This window comes from Charadrius vociferus, unplaced genomic scaffold (genome assembly GCF_000708025.1).
Source record: "Charadrius vociferus isolate BGI_N301 unplaced genomic scaffold, ASM70802v2 scaffold90, whole genome shotgun sequence".
In the NCBI taxonomy this organism is placed as follows: domain Eukaryota; kingdom Metazoa; phylum Chordata; class Aves; order Charadriiformes; family Charadriidae; genus Charadrius; species Charadrius vociferus.
Genome location: NW_009647222.1, coordinates 9397022 through 9418894, shown reverse-complemented (window position 1 = coordinate 9418894; position 21873 = coordinate 9397022). Strand labels below are relative to the sequence as shown.

At 38.5% G+C, this 21873-nt stretch overlaps 1 protein-coding gene across 1 annotated transcript in view; it reads right to left on the bottom strand.

Moving 5' to 3' along the window:
• Positions 1-11709, bottom strand: part of MPPED1 (metallophosphoesterase domain containing 1) — a 49759-nt gene extending 38050 nt beyond the window's left edge. Inside the window, exons 1-2 of the mRNA XM_009879703.1 lie at positions 11446-11709; positions 5487-5668 (exon numbers count right to left, since the gene is read on the bottom strand). Coding sequence (XP_009878005.1) covers positions 5487-5668; positions 11446-11597 — 334 coding nt within the window. The 5' untranslated portion in view covers positions 11598-11709. The remainder of the gene's footprint in view (positions 1-5486; positions 5669-11445) is intronic.
• Positions 11710-21873: the final 10164 nt, after the last annotated feature.

Sequence of the window (21873 nt, the reverse complement as noted above, 5' to 3'; positions counted from 1 at the left end):
AGTCTGAAATAAAAATGTTATCTTTTGAGCTGAATCTGCCCAGGTCAATTCCTGAAATGCATGTCAAATAATTTAATCCATTTTTTTGTGCAAGTAGGATATGCAAGTAAGATTAACATTTTCAGGAAAATGCTCTGAAGAGCTAATTATTGTTTTCCACTACAATGTAAAGCCACCTTCTATTTTTTTTAATTTCAACTTTAGCTTGAACTTGAATTTCAAATAGGAAGACTGTCTTTGACATTAGAAAATCTCAACCAAACACACTGAAACAATGGATATTATAAAATATATTAGTTTAAGTAATCTTTCAAATCCGTGCACAGAATATAATTCTCAGAGAGAATACAGAAGTATGGCTTGCAGCTTCTATCACAGATCGGCTATTCAGTTAAATTTCCAGGAAAGTAACCCACAAACTCAGAGTAACAGTGGGTCCTGGAGCATACACAATTTGGAAATGATGTTACAGACTTGAGCAGAGGCAATTACAAGAGCAACTGAGCCAAGCAGGCAATTTCCAGTGCCAACAATATGGGAGATAAAAAATAAGAGATGGTTTTGGAGTCATTATTTGATGAGTGCATTAAAGCAGGACATGTGTCTTTGTATTTGTCCTATAACACATTTGATTTATATGCAGGTAGGGAATAAATAACAGAAACAAAAATAATGAAAAAGCTGAGGACAGGGGTAACTACAGCGCATAGTGAGCTTGATATATCTTATGATATAATCTACCTTATCTAGCTTTAATTACATAGAATCACAGAATGGTTTGGGTTGGAAGGGACCTTTAAAGATCATCTAGTCCAGCCCCCCTGCCATGGGCAGGGACATTTTTCACTAGATCAGATTGCTCAAAGCCTCATCCAACCTGACTTTGAACATTTTCAATGACGGGACATCCACAACCCCTCTGGGCAACCTGTTCCAGTGTCTCACCACCCTCATTGTAAAAAACTACTTCCTTATACCCAATCAAAATCTACCCTTTTCAGTTTAAAACTGCTCCCCCTTGTCCTGTCATTACAGGCCCTGCTAAAAAGTCCTTCTTCATCTTTCTTATAAGCCCCCTTTACATATTAAAAGGCTGCAGCAAGGTCTGCCAGGAGCCTTCTCTTCTCCAGGCTGAACAACCCCAACTCTCCCAGCCTTTCTTCGCAGGAGAGGAGTTCCAACCCTCTGATCATTTTTGTCACCCTCCTCTGGACCCACTCCAACAGGTCCATATATTTAGAAACAATTCCTCCAAATTATTTTTGGCTGTTTAAAGTGATGTCTTAAAATCTCCTGGACATACTGGAAAATTAGCATATGTTCAAAGCTGTTATACCATGCATCCTTGTAATGTCATTAGAAAGTTTCGCTGGCCCCATGGCCTTCCGTTTCACCCCACCGTAATACATATTTTGTACTTCATTTTTTCTGATTCTCCAAAACTGGATTTTCAAATTTGGAAAAAATACAGTCAGAGAAGAAACCAGGCAAAAAAAAGGAAAAGATGAAATATAAAGAGAGGAGAAAGGTCAGTTCAGGAAAAGAAGGGAGGGAAATGACCACGTTGGCACCACTGGCAAGCTTTGCAAACTGACTATTCATCCCTTTTCCCCTTCTTTTTCTAAGCTACCCTGAGTAAGGGCAGCAAAATAGAAATCTGACTTGCAAAAGTACATCGTGATACTGCATGACTGGGCGATAAGAGGACAGATGAAACTGAATATAAATTTATGCAGAATAATTCAAGTGCTGAAAAAAATATACCAGCTATAGATACACACTGTTGGGTTCTGAACTAGATATTACCATTCAGGAAAGAGTTCATAGAGTTATAATAGGCAATTTTATGAAAATGCCATCTCATTTTTCAGTCACCGTCAAAAATAAAAACAGAATAATCCACAACACTAGAAAGGAAAAGAGAACAAACTAGGAGATTTCATTATGCCAGGGATAAATCCGTGGTGTACTCAGATCACGTGCAGTTCTGGTCCCACCATTTTTAAAAGGATATAGAACAAAGAGGTACAAAGAGTGACATATATGATCAAAGGCATTTAAGGACTTCTAAACAGTCTTTAGCCTGAAAAATGTCTTAAGGGCAGATATGGAAAGAGCCTACAAATTCTTAAACAGAAGGAGGAATGAAGTTGTTCACTTGCCTCTTGCCAGTATTAGGAAATACCAAATGAAACTAGCAGGTGACAGGTTGAAAATAAGCAAAGTTCCTCACACAATCCATATCACATTGTTGAACTGTGATGCAAGACTGTGTTGGCACTCAAAATTCATATAGATCCAAAAGGCAATTAAAAAACTCAGAGAAGAAAAATCTATATACTGAATACAAAGTAATGCTGTGTCTCAAGAAGTCCTTGGACTGCCCACCACAGAAAGCTGAGAAAATATGCACATCCAGTTATCACCAGCATTTAAGATCCTCCATAGAGTTAGGCATCAACCTAACCCTAGCAACACCTCAAATCCCTCTCTGGGAAGCGGGGAGGGGGCTTTGAGTAAAAGAAAAGTGAAAGTAAACAACTAATTACCAAAAAGACTGAAGTGAAATGCAATGAAGCGGAGGGCTTCAGGGGTCAGAGGACAAAAAGTATAAAACTAGGTGACTAAGGGGCAGACAAAGCAGAGCACCTTGGCTGCTAGCCACAGTCAAAGACAATACCAGGCTAGAGAGACGTATTATCTGAGCTTGTACAGGCCTTCCTGTGTACCCACATACAGTTAGCATAAAAAAAAGAGAACATATTTTAGGGTATGACTCAGCAAGCCAACGTGCCTCTATTAGCACAACACTTGAGCATGTGCTCAATATAACCATAAGGTCCATGGAAGTTAATGATGTTAATGTAAAATATACTTTGCATCAGATGGGTGCAGAAATTTTATGTAGAACAGAAGATAAAAATTACATTTGCTGAAGGGCCCCTTGAAAAGACAAAATAGGCCGATAGACCACAGTGGCACAGACCCAAGAGGGTATGACGGAACAGAAAGCTAAAAGGTAGTAATCAATGCTATACATAAATATACAGTGCAAAAGCAGGAGTAGGACATCCATCCAGTGCTGAAGATGAAGCTGAAACCAAGGGAAGGTGTAAAAACCAAATATTCCAGTGTTTATTCCAAGGCATAAACAAAGTCATAGTCTAATAACGGCAGAAGACACAGATTTGACACAGAACAAAATAACTAAGCGGGAAGGTGAGCCCTGTGCCTTGGGACGAAGGAATGGACAGGGAAATTTGGTAGCAGCATGTAGGAATGACGGTGGAGGTAAAAGTTCATTGCCAGAGTCTGTCAATTACTTTCTCAAGAAACTAGTAAAATATTAAGATGAGGAAGAAGGAGGAGGTTGGGTAGGCTGTGGGAGTTGCAAAATCATGGCAGGTACTGGAAGCAGATACCTAGAAAAATCAAAACTGTTGGACACCACTGCCTTTCACAATAAAATGGACAACCAGCAAAACAACTTCTGAAATTTCTTTTTCTCAAAGATTACACTTATAACTGCTTTACCATTTACATGAGCTATTTTGCAAATACTCAAGGTACTAAAGAGTTGATAAATTGTTAATTTAAACAAAAAAACCCACCCTTTCAAAAAAAGCGAAAGTTTCCATTTTGAAATCTGACTGTAGTTTTTAAAAAGTATACAATTTTGAACCAGAACAAAACTTGAAATGCTATCTGAATGAAACCTATGTAGAGACCCCAAATTATTTTTCTATTGGTTTTTCCAGAATGAATTAAAAAATTAAGTTAAACTTTGTATTTTTCCAAATTGCCAAGAAACTAAAAAAAATCTTTAACTTGCTAAATTTGCATATCTCAAAGATGCTCTTGCAAAAATAGAACTCAAATCACAAAGATCACCTTTTCCCAAACTGCATACTACCATGAAATTGGATGCACGCCTGAAAAGTCAGAAAATTAAGCCTTCTTTTGGAATAAAAATGATGAAAAGACCATCACAGAAATGCCTTGGGAAATCTCCCTACCACACTGAGAGGATTTCAGCTTAAGGACTTCTTCAGAACACCGTACAGCTGTGGCTAGCAGGGAGGCAGATGGAGAACTAGGGAGACAAAAACTGTGCAGCAAGTAACATGTGTAGCCCCCATCCTTGCTCACTAGCAATATCCCAAAGCACTTTTCTTCCCTCAACAGCAGATAAATAAAATGGGTATTATTTAGAAGGGATAACCATATGGTTTGTATAATCTTTATATGCTATTTTCAGTACATTACTCTAATACATGGTAGAGACCTACAAAATAGGATGAAAATTTGCTTTCTGTTTCACAACCAACCTGTTCCATTTGGGTACAGCGACAGAGGTGAGGGTACTGTAACAGAGTATGTGACTTCCACATGTTGTCCCTACCTTAATACTCATAGAACAATGCAAGTGTTCCATGTAGGACATATTATTGGGTTCTCAAGCTCAAATAAATATTTATCAGCCTTGCTGATAATTATTTGCTAGTAAATATTTGTTTAAATTGTGAAGTCCTGGCTTTTTTTTATATTCCATTTCAGCCTACATACATCTGTCTGCTTTGTGCCTTCCCAGTGTCGAATGCTGTAAGATATAGCAAAAAAGACAGGAAAATGGAAAAATACCAACTACAGGAAAGAAAATCAACCTCAAAACTGAAATCTGTTAGCCTTAAACTGTGTCCTTTCTCTCTCCAGCTCCTTCATTTCCTCTCACCTTTTTTTTGATAATGAAGTATCAGAATCCAGAATCCATTTTTGTTCTAAATTAAGGTATCCGCACTGCTGCAGGAACAATACCGATCAGGGGTTTTGTCTGGGTAAGAGTGTATGCTTTCCAATTTTCACTGTCATTTTTTTAGCATATACAAAACATTGCAGAAGCACATGTAAATCACCACTCTCTTGCCCAGTGGAACAGAATTTCAGTTACCAATGCCAACAGTTGCCTACAGAAGGCATCTACATCTGGTCTGCTACATCCAAGACAGCAACCACAGGCACACGTTTTGCTTTGTTTGGAATTCATCACTGTGGTGCAGCTGAGCCTCAGATAAAAAAACTATGAGCCTCCGGGGTTAAACAGACAAATGTTTTCAGTCACAACAACTTTTTTTTTTGCAGGGAAGCAAAGCCATAACAATGTATGTAAGAGGTTTTATGTAAATCATTAAAGGCCTACTGACTTAAATTGTTGCTAACACCAAGAAGTTGCTTAGTGTACACTTGAGAGTGTGAAGGCAGAACAGATGAATAGTCTCACAAATCTTATTTGCTCAGTTGGAAAAATGCAAAAATATTTGTAAAAAAGAAAAAAACCCTCTGATTCCTGCTCATTGCCATTCAAATTCAAAAGTCAAATTAATATTCATCATTTCTGAGTACATGATGGTTGTTACTGGGAGGCAGAAGGGGCAGATACAATCAGTAAACAAATTTACTTTCAAATCCACACAGAATTCAATACCTACCTAGCCACTCGTTGAATTTTTTTACTTCACTAGGAAGTCCCAGCTCAGTAAAATCACCAGCATGTATTAACACATCTCCATATGGCATTTGGATAGGATCAGTTCTTGAGTGAGTATCAGAAATACAGACAAATCGTGTATATCCTGGAGGTTTGGGAGCATCATGGGGCACTGGATCAACCCTGTAAGAAATGCATCATAACAAGGTTATAAACTACTTAGGTACTTCTTAGTGTCTATTTTGCAATTCTAATACTATTTTTTATCTTTACAAAAGGTTACACAGACTTCTAGATCTGTCTGATGGAAGGGATTTATTAAAACAAAACTAACACTAATGGGAGGTGTAAAAATTCTTGATGTTCACATCACAACATTTTCAGTATTTGTTGGGTAGATGGATTAATTTAAAGAGATTAAGGAAAAGAGATTGAACTATGGCAGTAGCTCTGAAACAAATACTTACAAATAAATCAAAGGCATTGCCAGTTTCAAAGGAACAGTACTATCCCGTTTCATTGTTTAAATATGATTACACGGTACACAGAGAAAAGATTTATTTTAGATACATAGATAAATTTAAATGCATTTTTTTCCAATTATAACTTTTTTTTCTGCAAGTTATATAATTCCAGCAAATTTAATTAACACATTTTGGAGATATGTTTCACTGTGTTAATGCAAAGCAAGATAAGAACTCTCCTGACAACAGCTGTAAATGTACGTGCAAACCCAACTATTATCAGGACAAATGTGGCAACTTTCTGGGCTTAATTATACTAAATGAAATCAGATGCTGTGGGGGGTGAGGCTGCATTGTTCAGGGCCCAATCTCGATATTCAAAACTGAGGAAACAAAAAGATCTGACCCAGTTTGATGAGACTTACTTATGATTTCGAAGAGGAAAGCAGAGAACACCTCTCTGCTATATAAGGAATACTTATATTCAACTCTATCTTTTTACCCTCAATCCATATTTTGTTAGAATATATAGAAGCAAATGCAGCTATACCCTATCTGCTATTCCAGTTAGGGAATTCTGGTGGAATAAAATCAAAGAGCCAGAGATGCAAGGGTTATATTTATGTCACGAGAAACCAGAGATGTACAGAATTGTTACGAATTATTTTACTTTTACCAGTTTTATTTTGAAAGGACAAATAAAATTAGTTTTGTTCACCGTTGCAGTGTAATACATATTCCTAACCCTTGCTGGCTGTGCTTCAGTAGTGGAGCACTGGAACAGACTGCCCAGAGAGGTGGTGGAGTCTCCCACTCTGGAGACATTCAAAACCCGCCTGGACGCTGTCCTGTGTAACGTGCTGTAGGTGACCCTGCTCTGGCAGGAGGGTTGGACTAGATGATCTCCAGAGGTCCCTTCCAACCCTAACAATTCTGTGAATTCTGTGAATTCTGTGAATTCAGGAGCTTACTTTTATATAAATAAACTCAGAAAAAAAGTTAGAGATCTTTGCTATTAATACTACTACCCCTGTTTACTGGGTACATTTTCAGAAGGCATTTTCTTGCTTGAAAGATGCAATAATAATCTTTAATCATACAATCTTTTCCCTAAGTCAAAGAAGAATTCTATGAAATTTATAGGTGGGTAAACTGAGGTGTTTTTAACAACTTCACAAGATTAGTGAGAGAGTAAGGAATAAATATAAAACACCCAAATCTTGTTAAATATAGAAAAAGTTCTTAGCATTTTCTACGATATACAATAGAACTACAAAACCAGAGTACGGACCAATTATTTTGCACCTGTCTTTCCTATACCTTTTTAGGAAGAAGAAATGTTGGGTTTTTTACAGCAGTACTGGAGAAACAGCCTTTTAGTACAAGTACCTTGTAGTTATCTTTCTGAAGTTCCAGTTTTTGAGCAGAAATATGAAGTAAGGAGTAAAATCAGCTGTGATCAAATAATTTGTAATGAATATCCAGCAGTACGTACATGCTAGTGGGATATGTAAGCACACACGTCCTGGAGACTGTAAAACTTGGCTGACAAAGAGTGGAACATTTGGACCCTGAGACAGAGCAGCTGCAAACACTGCATGTAGGGCTGAGGGAGTGTGTATGTTGGAGGAGGACCATAGGCACATGCAGAAGAGCAGATGACAAAATGAGAGTTAGATCTAGGGGGAGTCAGGCATAGGAGGTCACAACCTCAAACAGCGCAACCGCGTGACTGCCATCGCATGTTAAAAACGCCTCTGTTTCGGAGGGAAGAGAGTTGCCACAGAGCAAGCTCCATGGATGGTGAGTAGAGGTAGCAGGGGTGCAAAGCAATACAGATAGTGAATGGTGGGTTTCAGACTAGTGAGTGAAGCTTGTCATAAGGTGCAAGCTGTGGGAAGGGTAATGCATTCAGTTCGTGGAGTTCCTCCTCAAAATGAACTGGGATGCCTGGATAAAAATGAGGGGCGGCTGACCCTGGCTATCGTTGCAGCCATTCAAGCTAAAAAGATTAAACATCGGTTCACAGTAAACAAATTTCTGATTATTGCTCTCCCTGCCCAGCATTTCCCAAAGTGAGTTACAGATCATATTAGTAAGACAGCTTTAAATTATGCATACTACCCTGGCACAACACAGAATCACAGAATCACAGAATGGTCAGGGTTGGAAGGGACCTCTGGAGATCATCTAGTCCAACCCCCTGCCAGAGCAGGGTCACCTACAACAGACTGCACAGGACAGCGTCCAGGTGGGTTTTGAATGTCTCCACAGTGGGAGACTCCACAACCTCTCTGGGCAGCCTGTTCCAGTGCTCCACTACCCTCAAGGTAAAGAAGTTCCTCCTCATGTTAAGATGGAACTTCCTATGTTCAAGACTGTGCCCATTACCCCTAGTCCTATCACTGGGCGCCACTGAAAAAAGACTGCTCCCATCCCCCTGGCATCCTCCCTTTAAGTATTTGTAAGTATTAATAAGATCCCCCCCTCAATCTTCTTTTCTGTAGACTAAAGAGACCCAAGTCCCTAAGCCTTTCCTCATATGAGAGATGTGGATAATAAGGATATGGACTGGTCTAAAATACCACTTTTTGACTTTTCGTGGTAGGGTAGCCTCTAAAGCTGGTGCTTCTTCTCCTTCAGAAATCTTTTACAGCTTAGCACAACAGTAAGTTGGGTGTTGGGGAGTAGCATGCATTTCACATGTTGCTCCTCTGAAGCTGAATATAAAAAACACCAGACTTACCACGGGAACCCATACAGCACATAACACACATGCTTTTTCTTACAGTTTGGATGGGGACGGGGAAGATGTGAATGGCATTTCCCTAGTTGCTGAGGTACGTATAACTTTCAAATCCTGTGCAATGGGCCAGAGAATTTTCATGGGAAAAAAGGCATCAATACAAAATAACAAATAAATGAGATGCAGATTTTCACATTGAAGTGATATGCACACACTGAGGCTGGATATAGGTAAAAACATATGTCAAGTTTCACAAACGCATCTAAGTTGTATTACTGGAAATAATTTCTGAAGGCTCAATCGCCATATTCTTGTGTAACACATTACCACAGCAGCTGTCACACCAACACCCAATGCACTGTTTGCAGTGTGAGCAGAGGAGTAAAGATCTGCTGATTATTTTTTGCAAATGATTTTGCTTTTCTTTAAAGCTGTATGAAAACTTGCAGAGAAATTGAAAAGTAAAGTTAAAAAATTTCAGAGGTTCATTTATAGACTAGATTTCAGTGGTTTCAAAAAGGAGCATGACAGGAACTTCCCAAAAACAACTGATGGACTTGAAAACATTATCAGAATTTACCACCTTTCCTGTCAGTGGCAACCCAGTCAGCTCACAAGCACTGGAATGCCAGACTAAGATGGGGTTAGGAAGGGCTGTCAGCATGTTGTGGGTGCTAAAAAGTGAAACAAGAGATGTAAAACCACAGAGGACCAAGGAAGAGCTGCAAGATTGACTTCTGAAGAAAAGGAGCACAAACGCCCCCTGTGGTTAAAGTAGTTTACTATGAGTTCAGTGTTAACAGGTCTATGTGAAATCTGTTTATGATTGCCTGTGACATCGTTAATTTAGGTATTTTGAACCATACACAAGCACAAGGCAAAGCCCTCACCTCCCTGAAGTTAATGACAGAACTTGCATGGACTAAAGCAGTGCTAAGATTTCACCCATAACAATCATGTGAAAAAAAGGTGCTTTTGTTACACTTTTTATGTCTACTTTTTCCTTCTTTGTTATTATTCTATTCATTGGTAGAGGGCAAAAGCAATCCTGCTGGTATTCCAAAACATTATTTACAATTTCTGTACCAAGAGAAAGAATAGGTCAGATTGCGGCAAATGTTTCAATTGGTTTAGCCTGTTTTCCCATTTGCGCAAGCTTCTTCAATAGTATTAATCATTCATGAGAGACTGCTAAACTCTTCTGAGCAACCATTTTCTAAGGATAACTTATTTTCAACTACTTGCTTAGGTGCTGAACTTATATCATTCAGCTGATTGTCAAAACCTTCCAGTAATATGATTTGTTACTGGTTAGAAGTTTAAACAGCATATTGTTGAGTACCAAGTGAATACTAATAAATAACTTATTTTCAGCCCACTAAAAACATTCAGCTTTTAAGACCAGTGAACAAATTCATGAGTACCCAGAACTGTCTGAATATTCACAAAGAACAGCTAAGCCTTGACAAATAAAGCAACCTGCAGTTAGCATTTTCATTTGTAAAAGTATTTCTGAACCCACATTTGTTTGTTTGTACTTTTGCTACCATTTGCCAGCTCTATAAACAAAAGATGTTTCCCAGTGCTACCACTCAACTCATTTTACTGTTTGCATTTCAATAGTACCTAAAAACCCTCAACACAGACCATAAGCTAATACACTGCCCCAAAAACCGAGTGTTTGCTCACCACCCTGGTATATCTGTTAGTCTTCAGATTCTTTTAATGTAGTATCTAATTTTTGCCAAAGAATGTACATAAGCATTCACTAAATAGACACATAGCATTCAAGCAGTCATAACTGCTGAGTTTTTTAACTGCAGAAATCATGGCCTATGTTTGTAAATTACCAAATCATATTAAAATACCAAAAATGTGAATGAGGTGATTATTTATTCAGTTTTCCTAAAGGGAAAAAAGTCTCCTTTAAAAAAATGAAAACCAGCCTTCTGATCTAAAGATAAGGCTGCTTCTCTCTTTAATAAACACAATAAAATGGTGCAGACATTTTTATTCCCTATAAAAATATTTTACAGTAGAATTTTATACTTAATTTATTTGTAATAGCTTTACTGTTTTGCTCTTCCTTCTGGCTTTAAACTTTATGGCAGTTTTCATTTTGTAATTATAATTCTCCACTTTACATTACAAGTAAATCATTTAGAGCAGTTAATTTTACTGATGTTGTCATTATATAAGAAGTCAGAAACAAACACATTATTTTAATTACTCTTTAAGCACTTGGCATCTTCGGCAATCGGTATGAAAGTAAGTTGTCGGATGGGTGCCCACACTATTTTATTTATTGATGTGATTTTTCCCTTGTATGTAGCTGTAATATAACTAACCAAACAGTATGTGTTGTACAGATACAGGCTTGGTATTTTCAACAGCTATTTACATCAATAAGCAAGCGCAAAATGCAAACAAACATTATTTAGATTGCAGAAATTATCATCCTTGTAGCATCTCTTATTTTATTACCACTGCTTGCTGTTTATTTCTCGTTTTAATACGTAAGTATTACGTATTAAAGTTATGCTAGAGGAGTGATCTTTCCCTCATCCTTTAACAAAGTACTTATACTTTCCAAATGGACTGATTTTCTATCATTATAGTAATTATTATTAGAAAGGCAGCAAAACAGTGCTCTTTGAATCCTTTTTGACTGGTCCATCAAATACCACATCGACAAGGCAATAACAATTCAGAAGGCTGTGTTAGAGCAATAACAAAACTATAATACTTACATTTGCACATGTGGGGGCTGAAAACGTCCCTGGTTAATGTTGTAGAACGTGAAAGCCTGTGTGGGGTTGGAGCTGTACTCATCCACTTCAATTATGAGTCTACTGTGCTGATGCCTTCTAGCTGCCATAATGTGCGACTGGGCGAAAGCCATGCTTGCACTGTGTAGTTCGGCTTTTTCAGGCGATCATATCTGCTATCTTCCTACATCGACGGAAGAAGACCATGACATCTCCTTACCTACTTGCCACACTCCCCTTCAAAAAACCTAAAAGCAGATTGAAGAGATGAAGCATAACTGTTTGACAGTTAATCTGTTTGGAATTTGCTTTATTTAATATGAGGTGAACATGAAGGAGGGACATGGAGGGAAGAAGACACACAGCTCAAAGAACTCATCACAGACCCTTCCCACTCAACAATTTGATGAACGTGCTTTAGTTGGGGGTAGGAAGCAAGGACTGGAAGTAAATTTGCTAAAGAACACAGGGGCAACTTGCTTAAGTATTTCAGACATTTAATACAAATCTAAAAGACAAGGCAGTCATTCTTCAGAATGGTGTGTCAATTAATAATGTTTCTTCAACACAATCATTTACTTTCCTTTCTTTTTTTATTGCATTGCTGAATGTTTATTTCCCATCCTCCTTCAAAAAAAACCCCACCAAACCTGAAACTGAATACATACAGGTGTGCACGACTAAAATGTGAGTTAATTAAACAAGAATCAGTTTAACCAATTCTTCAGAAAGTCTGTGCCATTTATTATGGGGAAGTATTGCAAGTGCTCATTCTTTACATCCCAAGGAACACAAAGAGTAAACGGCCTTCTGTGCACTTGCTCCTGGTTTTATAGTATCACTGAAGGAACTCCTGACACAAACATCCCTCTTCAAACATGTCCTCCTCTCGGTCAGCACTAGCTCAACATTCTGGACTCACTGGAAAAGAAAGTGATTCAAAGGCTAACACACAGATAAATGTTACTAAATATTAAAAAAAGTAAAATCCATACAGGTTTTATGTTTGGGAATAAATTTTTCCCTGAGGGTTATGTAAGTCTGGAACAGCAGCACTGAAAATGGGTAGAGGAACAGCAAAGTGAAACCAACTGGAATGCAAAGAGTATCCCCTAGAAACAGCAGAAAGTAATTTAAATGTGAATTTTACTTTTATTTCCCAGTTTTAATAAAAAATGGATTATAAGCTATAAAGGTGGTTATTTTTACAGTATAATTCTGCATCCTTTTTAAAAGTTGCCTGTCTTAAATATTTACTTTCATGCAAGAGAGGGCTCTTTTCTTCTAGGGAATATAAGTAATCTGCTTCAGAAGATGTAATTCATGAAAAACCATGCTAGAATGCAGCACTTCACTTAGTATGTGCAGTTTGTGGAAAGCAGGACTGCAAGTACTTTATGCGACCTTGCTGATGTGCCTTACTTCCATTCTGAAGGGACCACTGCCAAGAGTGATGGATGAGGGAAGTCTCCATAGTCACTGAAATTTTTAAAGCTATTTACAGGTACTTCGGTCCAATTCAGTTCTAGCAGCAGTCAAGCACCTAAGCATCTTTAAAAATCTGGGCTTCACTCCTTTGCTTAACTGCTACAGATGTTAAGTGCTCCAAGAAGTGGCAGTGTATTTCTGTTTTGGGAAATCTTGTCCTTAGGAAACTGAAATGAGAGATTCAGCTCAGTTTTGTTACTTGCTGAATGGCTGTAAAATGATGACAACTTGCTGTCACTAACAACCCGCAGGAAAACAGTCTGAGAATAAAAGAGCAGATTCTTTCATGCCCTCCCCTAGAAATGAGTGGTAAGGAAATGGTGGAATAACAACAAAGAAAATTTTGGATTTTAAACATTCTCAGATGCTGCGTTCGGGCTACAGAACAAGCAGCAGCACAAAGGAATGTGCCAGAGCAGGGGGAGGGACGGGAGGCACGATCCTTGTAAGAATAATCAAGTACAAATTGCTGCATTTAGGAAATAAGAAATTATGATGGCAGATGTGAAGAACCCTCCCCGAGGAGCTTCCTGTATTAAATGATGCATTTGTAAAGAAGTTTGAATAGGCAAGGTCAGAGATTTTATAGGGGGCAAACTGTTCTAAGTGAACCCACTTCTGTTTGAAAGAAACTATTAGAACTGACGACCTCTAGACATATTCTCCAGTAAGATTAATAATTTATAATTCCACAGCTCTACATAAGGATTTCAAACTACCTGAAAAACATAGCCCTTATGTTACAATTCAGGGATTATACCCACTTTACACACAACTGAGCTACAGTTACAAAGAAGTTAAGGCACTGCCTTGGGGACCTAGAATCTCCCTTAGTAAGTTCTCGGGAACTCACAGCAGCTGAGAAAACGCCTTCTGTCAGCCTCCTCTTTAGGTCCTGTCTTTTATGACTTCTCTCAAGCTACACATCAAATCTGCTGCAAAAACAGCAGATGTATGCAGGTACCCCAATATCCACTTTTAAGCCCTGCTTCCTCTTTCTAGGTAAGTGGAAAATATTGCTACCAACACAAACTAACTCAAAATAACAAATCTGTTTGCAAACAGAAATAAACCACAGCCAGCACACCGCTGATACACCCTTTAGTGCTGAAGAGTTCTTTTAGGAAAGGAATTAATCCTTGCACATAGGAGAGTGTGTGAATCACACCATTAGGCCAGCTTGAAAGGATGCTAACCACAGACATTCAACAAGACATTCAAGAAGACGTTGACCGTATAAACATGTAGAAAATGGGAAGACAACATATTTCACTTGAGGTAAGGAAAAAAAGGAGAAAAAAAAAAAAACAAAGGGATGCCACAGCACTGCTAAGCTGTCTGCCAAATGACAGTCACCCAACGTCAACCCTGGACACCTAAAAAGCGTCCAAGACTGGAGAAGAAAAGAAAGAGACAGATCCTGCAATAAAAATAAAATAACTAGCACACAAATAGCCTGTGCTAAACAAAAATCAGATATGTAACACATAATCAGCACGCATAATTCAATAGCAAGCTTAATTCAAGCTCATTTCAGAAACACACACAGATGTCTTTGAACCTTACCTTTCAGTCTAGGGTTTTCTTCCTGCATAAGTGGTTGGCTGACTACTAACATTCGTGGTGTTCGACAGAACAAGCTGTCTCTTTCCAGCTTGACTGATAACCAGACTGACACCCATTACTCCCCTCTTTCTGTTTCCATTTTCAATAGTCCCCCAAATCGTAACTTTTTTTAATCTTTTAATATTCTGAAATTTCTTCCTTTCCCAAATCAGAGTATAAAATGCAGCAGGGAAATAATTATCTGCTTCTATAGCATGCAAGTTTTAAAATTATATGCCCAGCATTAACAACACAGAGCATTAAGACTCAAATCCCCACAGCAACAACATGCTAACCATCCTCTTCCCCCAGACTTATGGAGCTGCGGGATGTCTGCCAGGGAAAAACAGAGAAATGTAAAAAGGACTGCAAGAACATGAATACTAAAATAAATATCACAAACCTGACTGTTAGAATCACAGACTGAGAAAAAGCTATTAAATCAGCTAAGCCATCTTCTTACTGATGGTAGGAATGTTCTCCATACATTATTTTTCTGCTGCTTTCTCCAGCATGTGTTCAAACGTTCACACAGCTCTGACCCAAAGCCCACTGTGTACAGCGGACACTGCTCCACCGTCTTCAGGAGGCTCTGCATCTGCCTATAAACTATGTGGATCGCAACATCTCTCCTGAGGAATTACTGGACTAGGCAGGTGCTTCAACCCAAACATATATTTAAGTACTCTGATGAGGTCCTCAAATAAATCTTTGTATTAAGATTTTTTTACCTTTTCAGCCTGAAATTTCTGCTATTTTCATCTCACAGCCTTCTTGTATAGCCGGCATAATTATTTCCCTCTTTTAAACAAATTTTCCAGCCTATTTATGCACCCTATTTCTCTTTTTTCCATTTTCAAGCCAATATTTTATTTTAATCTCAGTTTTTCACTCACAGATTCTGCTTTATTCTGTGTTCATCCTTCAGTTCACCCTCGTGTCCGCTCTCGCCATATCTCATTCCATCGTCCCCACAGTTCCCTCCATCATCTCCCCTTTGTCTCATGTCTCAAAACAACACTCAGACTTCTTGAAAATTATTCCAGCAACCAAAATACGAATCTAGACTTGAAAACATGGCTCAAGTAGATGTCACTGAAATAACAATTAGAAACCAAGATAAGATACTGATGATGACGATGGTAATATAAAGGAAGTTATAAATCAAGAGAGAAAACGGTGAAGGAGTTATCTGTTAAGCAACAAACTTCACTAGGTTACAAAAAATCTGTAGGTCAAGAAGCACAACATGGCTATAGCATACCCCAGCAAGAGTTGATGAGAGACAGTTGCCAGCTTTTGCACTAATAACAGTGAGATAATATAAAGAAAGAAGAAGATGCTGGGACTTCTGGCAGTCCGAAGATCAGTGGCAAAGAGGTAGCTACCAAAAATGTGTCAGCTTTGTTCAAAGAGTTTGACAAGCTGGGATTTGGGGAGGCAATGAAGAAATGAAATGTAGTATAAAAAAAAAAAAAAAAAAGGCATTTTCATGCACCTATAAAAGTTCAAAGCCATATTTTTTCAGGGAAAGACAGTAAGACAACAGCAGTAAAATACCTTAAAGCAACATGTCAGAGTTAGTGATAGACCACACAGTGACACGTTTGCTTCTTGTGCAAACCTTGGATACTGTTAACCAGAAACCCTTCCAAGAGCTTCATCAAGGGTTCAGGTCTTCCCCTATACTGCATTACAGTGCTCTTCATAAACTGCCAGGTCATCCTTTACGCAGGTAAGCAGACCCTTTACTTAAACCCCAAAAGAAGCGCTACGAAGTATTCTGCAGCAATGGTCCCAATTGTCAAAGTAACATTCCTATAACCACTAGTGTCTGGCTTCATTATCACAAATTACTATTTTTGTTTTAACACCACCCCCACCCCCCAAAAAAAAAAAGGTTGTTAATAGAATGACCAGCAATAAGCGACCATCCTGGAATCAGTAAAGCAATCACTCACTATGAGAAATAGGCTGAAAATGAGAAAGGTTTTTTGCTGTCTAAAATACCCATTTCAGATACTCCAGATAGAAGCCAATCAATGGAATTAGTCTGCTATCTTCATTCAGTTCTGCCACCGGGAAATGAATACTGAAATAATCCTAAAAAGGCATTATTCTGTGGGAACGGATGAGCCAGGCAAATCACTCTGCAGATGAAAGGTTTTCCAAAGGGATACACTCTTCTCTTCCTCCTCTTCATTTTCTGAAACAGAATGCAAGTCCTGCCAAACCAAAAACACCGAGTCTCTCCTTACCAGACTGGTTTGGACTCACTTGACAAATGAGGGCTTTAAAGTGACGGCAGCATAATCAAATGTCATTGAGACACTTGTAGATTTTAAGGTTGATCATGCACATTGCTACTGATGGAATCATTAGGCTTTCCAAACAAATATGATTTGTTGTATGCAGAAACATTTGCCATTGAATTTAAAAAATAAACAAATAAAACTGCAACGCATTGAAGTGAAATATGCACTTATGAGCCCTTTTCCCCAAAGCAAAAGCTTTATCTACCTGCAATCTGTGTCAACGAGAACTAAACAACAGCGTTAAAAAACCAACAGACTCTTCAAAGATAACTGCATTACAATCTCATAACCTGTGGTGCCATTCTAGGTGTTTACCGCCCTTACGAACCGCCCAGAGGTTCTTCACGATGAACGTAGTGACCTAGCAATCCTGCCGGGAAACCTCACCCTACTTCAGCTACAGAAGCGGTACAGCATTTGAGAGCATTAGTTTTTCTAAATGCCAGCTTAGCGGTGGTGAAACATGCCAGGGTGACAGCCTTCCCGCCCGCAGCCTTCCATCCCCAACGCAGGCCGAGCACGGAGCGGCACCCGCGCCAAGCCTGGCAGCCGGCCCTGGCCGCCGCTGCAGAGACCACCGCCGAAAGGCAGCTCTAACTTCACAGCCACACAGGCTAAGAAATACCCAGGTTTAAGCAGCAAATAAATGTACCAAAAAAAACCCCACCAAACCAAAAACCCAAGAACGCGCTCACTGATCTGTTCTGTGAGTACCATGAGATGGCAACATATACCACTCCATCTGCTCCTCAAGGCACGGTATGTAGGTATACTGCTGTGCAAGTCTGTAAAGTTGTTTTAAGGTCAAAAATTGGAATAAAACCTTTAAAAAAAATGCCTCTTCACCATGGCTCTTACCATGGATTTCACAATCCTCATCTGGGTAACTAGAGCACATATGCTCCACTACAGTATTTTCAAAAACCTTGGACTATAGAGTATCTTTAACTGAAAAGAGATCTTAAGCATCCTGTTTTTCAGTCTCTGCTCTCTTCAGTGGCTTCTGCTGAAAGAAGTTATACCGTCCCCATGATTTATTAAGAGGACTCTTTGGGAGGTCTTTTTAAAACACGTCTGAGATGGTTTTCTGTGCCAGCGAATCTAAATTTGCTAACCGTTATCAGTCAAATACTACTCAGTTCTGTGACCGTACCTTTTCCCTGGAAGTCAGAGCTATTCCCACCCACATAACCAAAACCAGGGGGCATAATTCTGAGTTACTTGTATGCCTCAAAATCCTACTGACTTCAGTGAGAAGAAATGCAAGATCTCCCCTCCTCTGTTTAGAATCTTCTATTTCACCTATCAATAAAGACTTCAGTCCCTCATCATATAGATCACATATTTGTTAATTGCAGATGTACAGGGCCCTGAGCAACCTGTTTTGTAACATGAAAAAAAAATCAGTGATTTAAATAAGAGCTCTTATTTCTCTGGAATTACAATTACCTTAACTTGCATTAGAAAAAAAACCCAACGAAATGTCCCAAGATATTTTTCACCATGCTAAAACACACAGCACCGTTCTCCTTTGCTGATTACGGCCTGTCATAGTATGGCAAAATTCCTCACTGAAATTATTTTTTTTTCTTCAAATTAGCTTTCTTCCATTGCTCTCAAACACAAATATTATACATTTTTCTCTCATTACTTTATTTATAAAGAACACTAACATACTTGTTAGCTGTAACTGTCATAAAAAGATTATATAGACACAGCAAGTAGGAAATGAGATAAATTATTTGTGTTTTGGAACTATGCCCTAACATCCACTTCTGTGGAGTTCCCTCCAAAAATATACTGTACCTACTATATGCCAAAGTTCTGACCTGGCACCCAGAAAGAGAGGTAGATGAATGAGTTCAGAAAACACAAAAATTGCATATTTGCCTATGAAATGTAATTCTGTATTTACTTAAAGTGATTACCACTTATAAACCTTCTTAGCTAGTCTTATTTTCAATTATGATTGTATGATTTTAGATTACTTTTTCTCATTTCCCTACCTAGGTTCCCAAAACTACCGTAACTGAATATTCTATTTATGAAGTTTTAATTTTATTTTGTCTCATCAGCAGTATCGTTTTCTGAATCAAATTCTCATCCATACAAATAACTGTTCATTTACTTGATTTAAAAAATAAAAACAACCTAATAATATTGCTTTGTTTTCACCTTAAATTTACACTTTACAGTCTACCCAATATATTTCAGACTTAAACACTGCAATACTCTAAGACTTAGAAACAGACTGAACATTTGTCAAGGCTAAATGCATTATTGTAATCCTACATAAGATCTTGCCTGAATGTATAAAGCATTATCATATTTGGATAAAACATTTAAATTGATAGATTTTTCTTAAGTAAGACGAAGTATTTTTCCTGAAAAATATACTGGTTTGGCTCAATATTACCTGGTTTTATCCCAAAATATCTGCAGAGGTAGCTAATCTATTTAAGTAATTACCTCTAGAGAAGGAAATTTTAAACAAATATCTAAAAGCCATAAAATTGATTCCTCACTCTAAAAAAAATTGGCTTCATCTCTGGCAGTATTTCAAAATCTGTATTACTGAAAATCATGAATATACATTCACAAAAGACAAATTACAAGTCCCAAAATGATAATACTCGTTCTAAGGGGAAACAGCTAAAAATACAGGTTATGTGGGAAAATGATCCAAAATGGACATTCCAACAGGAGTAAATTAGGGTTGCGGGAATTTCAGTCTGCAATTTGGGCACGCCATCTGATTAAGCTCTTGAATCTTAAAATATTATTTACTGAGAAGACTATGTAAGTACTGAAAGGTTAACTATTTAAGAAACAGTTTGGTTTATTTTTTAATCCAAAAATGCTCTTTTTCTTCACCCTTTTGTGACTAGTGGCCTCACACTCACTTCCTAGCCTTCATCTGTACAAGCCCTGTTGGGTCAAGTCCCACTTGCCTGCGACACATACTTTATTCAAAACAATTTCAATGAAAATTGTGTATAAATGCACAGAATTTGACCGATTTGATCATTAATGCATATCTGAGGGCAGAATACATCCCATCTGGTTTAGCGTGCTCGCTCCGATACCAAAATTACATCAGAATGTGGCAAAGTCAAATACTGAGCAGAGGATTATTTTAGTAGACAGTTCAAGTAGTTTTCATGTAAAGCATTCAAAACCAGTGTTGGTCACCAGCAGTGTTAAGTACAGCAGAGGCACCAGCATGGCTCAGGGCAGAGGTGAATGACGCACAGCACCCCTGGAACAGCCAGAAACAGAGGTAGCAACTCCCCTGCTCAGAATTTAGCAGGAGTCAGGAGCTGCTGCTTCATATACAGGCAAGTTAATACTCACAAGACAGTTCACAGGGTCTTCCCTTTTGGTGCAGCAGCACCTCTCAGCTGCAGATGAATTTCTATTGCAAATATTCTCATCGGATTTCAGAAAGAAATCTAACACTAACAACTCTTGAAAGGTTGCTGATCTCTATGTCAATAAACAAGAACAGAAAATAAAAGTGGCCAGGCAATTCCTGTAGTTCAAGATGAATGAAATGCTGAAGTACCTCCACATAAATATATGTAAGGTGGAATGCAAAACACCACTTACATGTAAATATATTTAGAGTGATACTACTTCTGAGATCAGTATATATTTTTCTATCAAGGCCTGGAGTTAAATTATAAAATTAATCAAGCAAACCCTTAACAACTACACAATTTGCTCTTAGACACAAAACTTTGAAAATGAAGTATACTGTCCTATTAATTTTGTTGTTTCCACTTTTCACCCATTTAGCTGCATCCATTCCACTGAAATCCTGCGCGTCATCTGATTAATGATCAGGGAGGGAGTCACTGGGTTTGTTTTGTTTATTTTTCCAGGTATCCTCCTCAGGACTGATACAAGGTAAAAATACTCAACAGTTGTTTGGGTCACTCACTCCTCCTACCCATAGTCATGTCCACAAAGAGCCCCCCTACATGATCCATAGGAAACAGAGACAAAGGCAACTAAACCCTTTCCTTCAAAGAAAAAGAGAGAGGAAAGATAGTGTGGGGCAAGTCCCAGACACACAGTCCTGAGGGGGAGCGTTTCAGGTCAAACCCCTCTGGATATTCTTCAGACTTAAAATGGATCCTACTGATTAAAGCACTCAGTCCTACAGTGCCTTTCTCACATAGGGATGCTTCAGATCACCGCTCTCCCTGAAGCTGAAGAGGCTACTCACAGAAGCAGCAAGACTCAGAAGAAGAGCACTCACGGTACTCCATGGCAGCTAGGCTAGCTGAGGTGGAAGCTATCACACTGCAAGACATGGCGCAGACTGTGCCAAGCGACAGGAATAGCGTGGTCAGCGACTGGGCTGGCTGCCTCCAGACTGTGACTCCGAGCAGCATGCACTGTACGTCAGCTGATTCGCTGGCTGCCTGAAGAACTCTTTTGAAAATTATATTTGGACCGACTACAAATTTTCACGTGACGCAGAAGATGGTAAAACAAAGCCAAACAGTTCAGGGGTGAAAAGCAAAGGGAAATCCAATTGAAAAAATACTTAGGAGAAAAGAACGAAAGTAGTGAAACGAACCCACTATACATTTTGGGGGTTTCTTTTCCCTTCTCTCTTACTTAATCCACCTAGTGAAACCAGAACATTTTTTTGGTGTTGCCAAATCTGAAGTTTCTACTGAAATGTGCTAAAAATGTGTTAAAGCTGACAATTTCTTTGTTTTGGTTCTTGCTCAAGGTACAAGATTGTTAACTACTGGCACTAGCTGAGTTTTAATCCATCCCACCCCTGCTGCAATAGGCAAGGTATCTTGAACTTTACCAAAAACTACTCACGCTAGGGACAAAGTCTTGAGGGGCAAAACTGAGATATACCTCAGAACAGCAATACAATGAGGATAAGCTCTGAGTAAGAGATTTTTTGTTTAGTACCAAAGAACCAGAAGAAAAGCTGTCCCACAAAGTTTAAATAATCCTAGTATTACTGTTTATT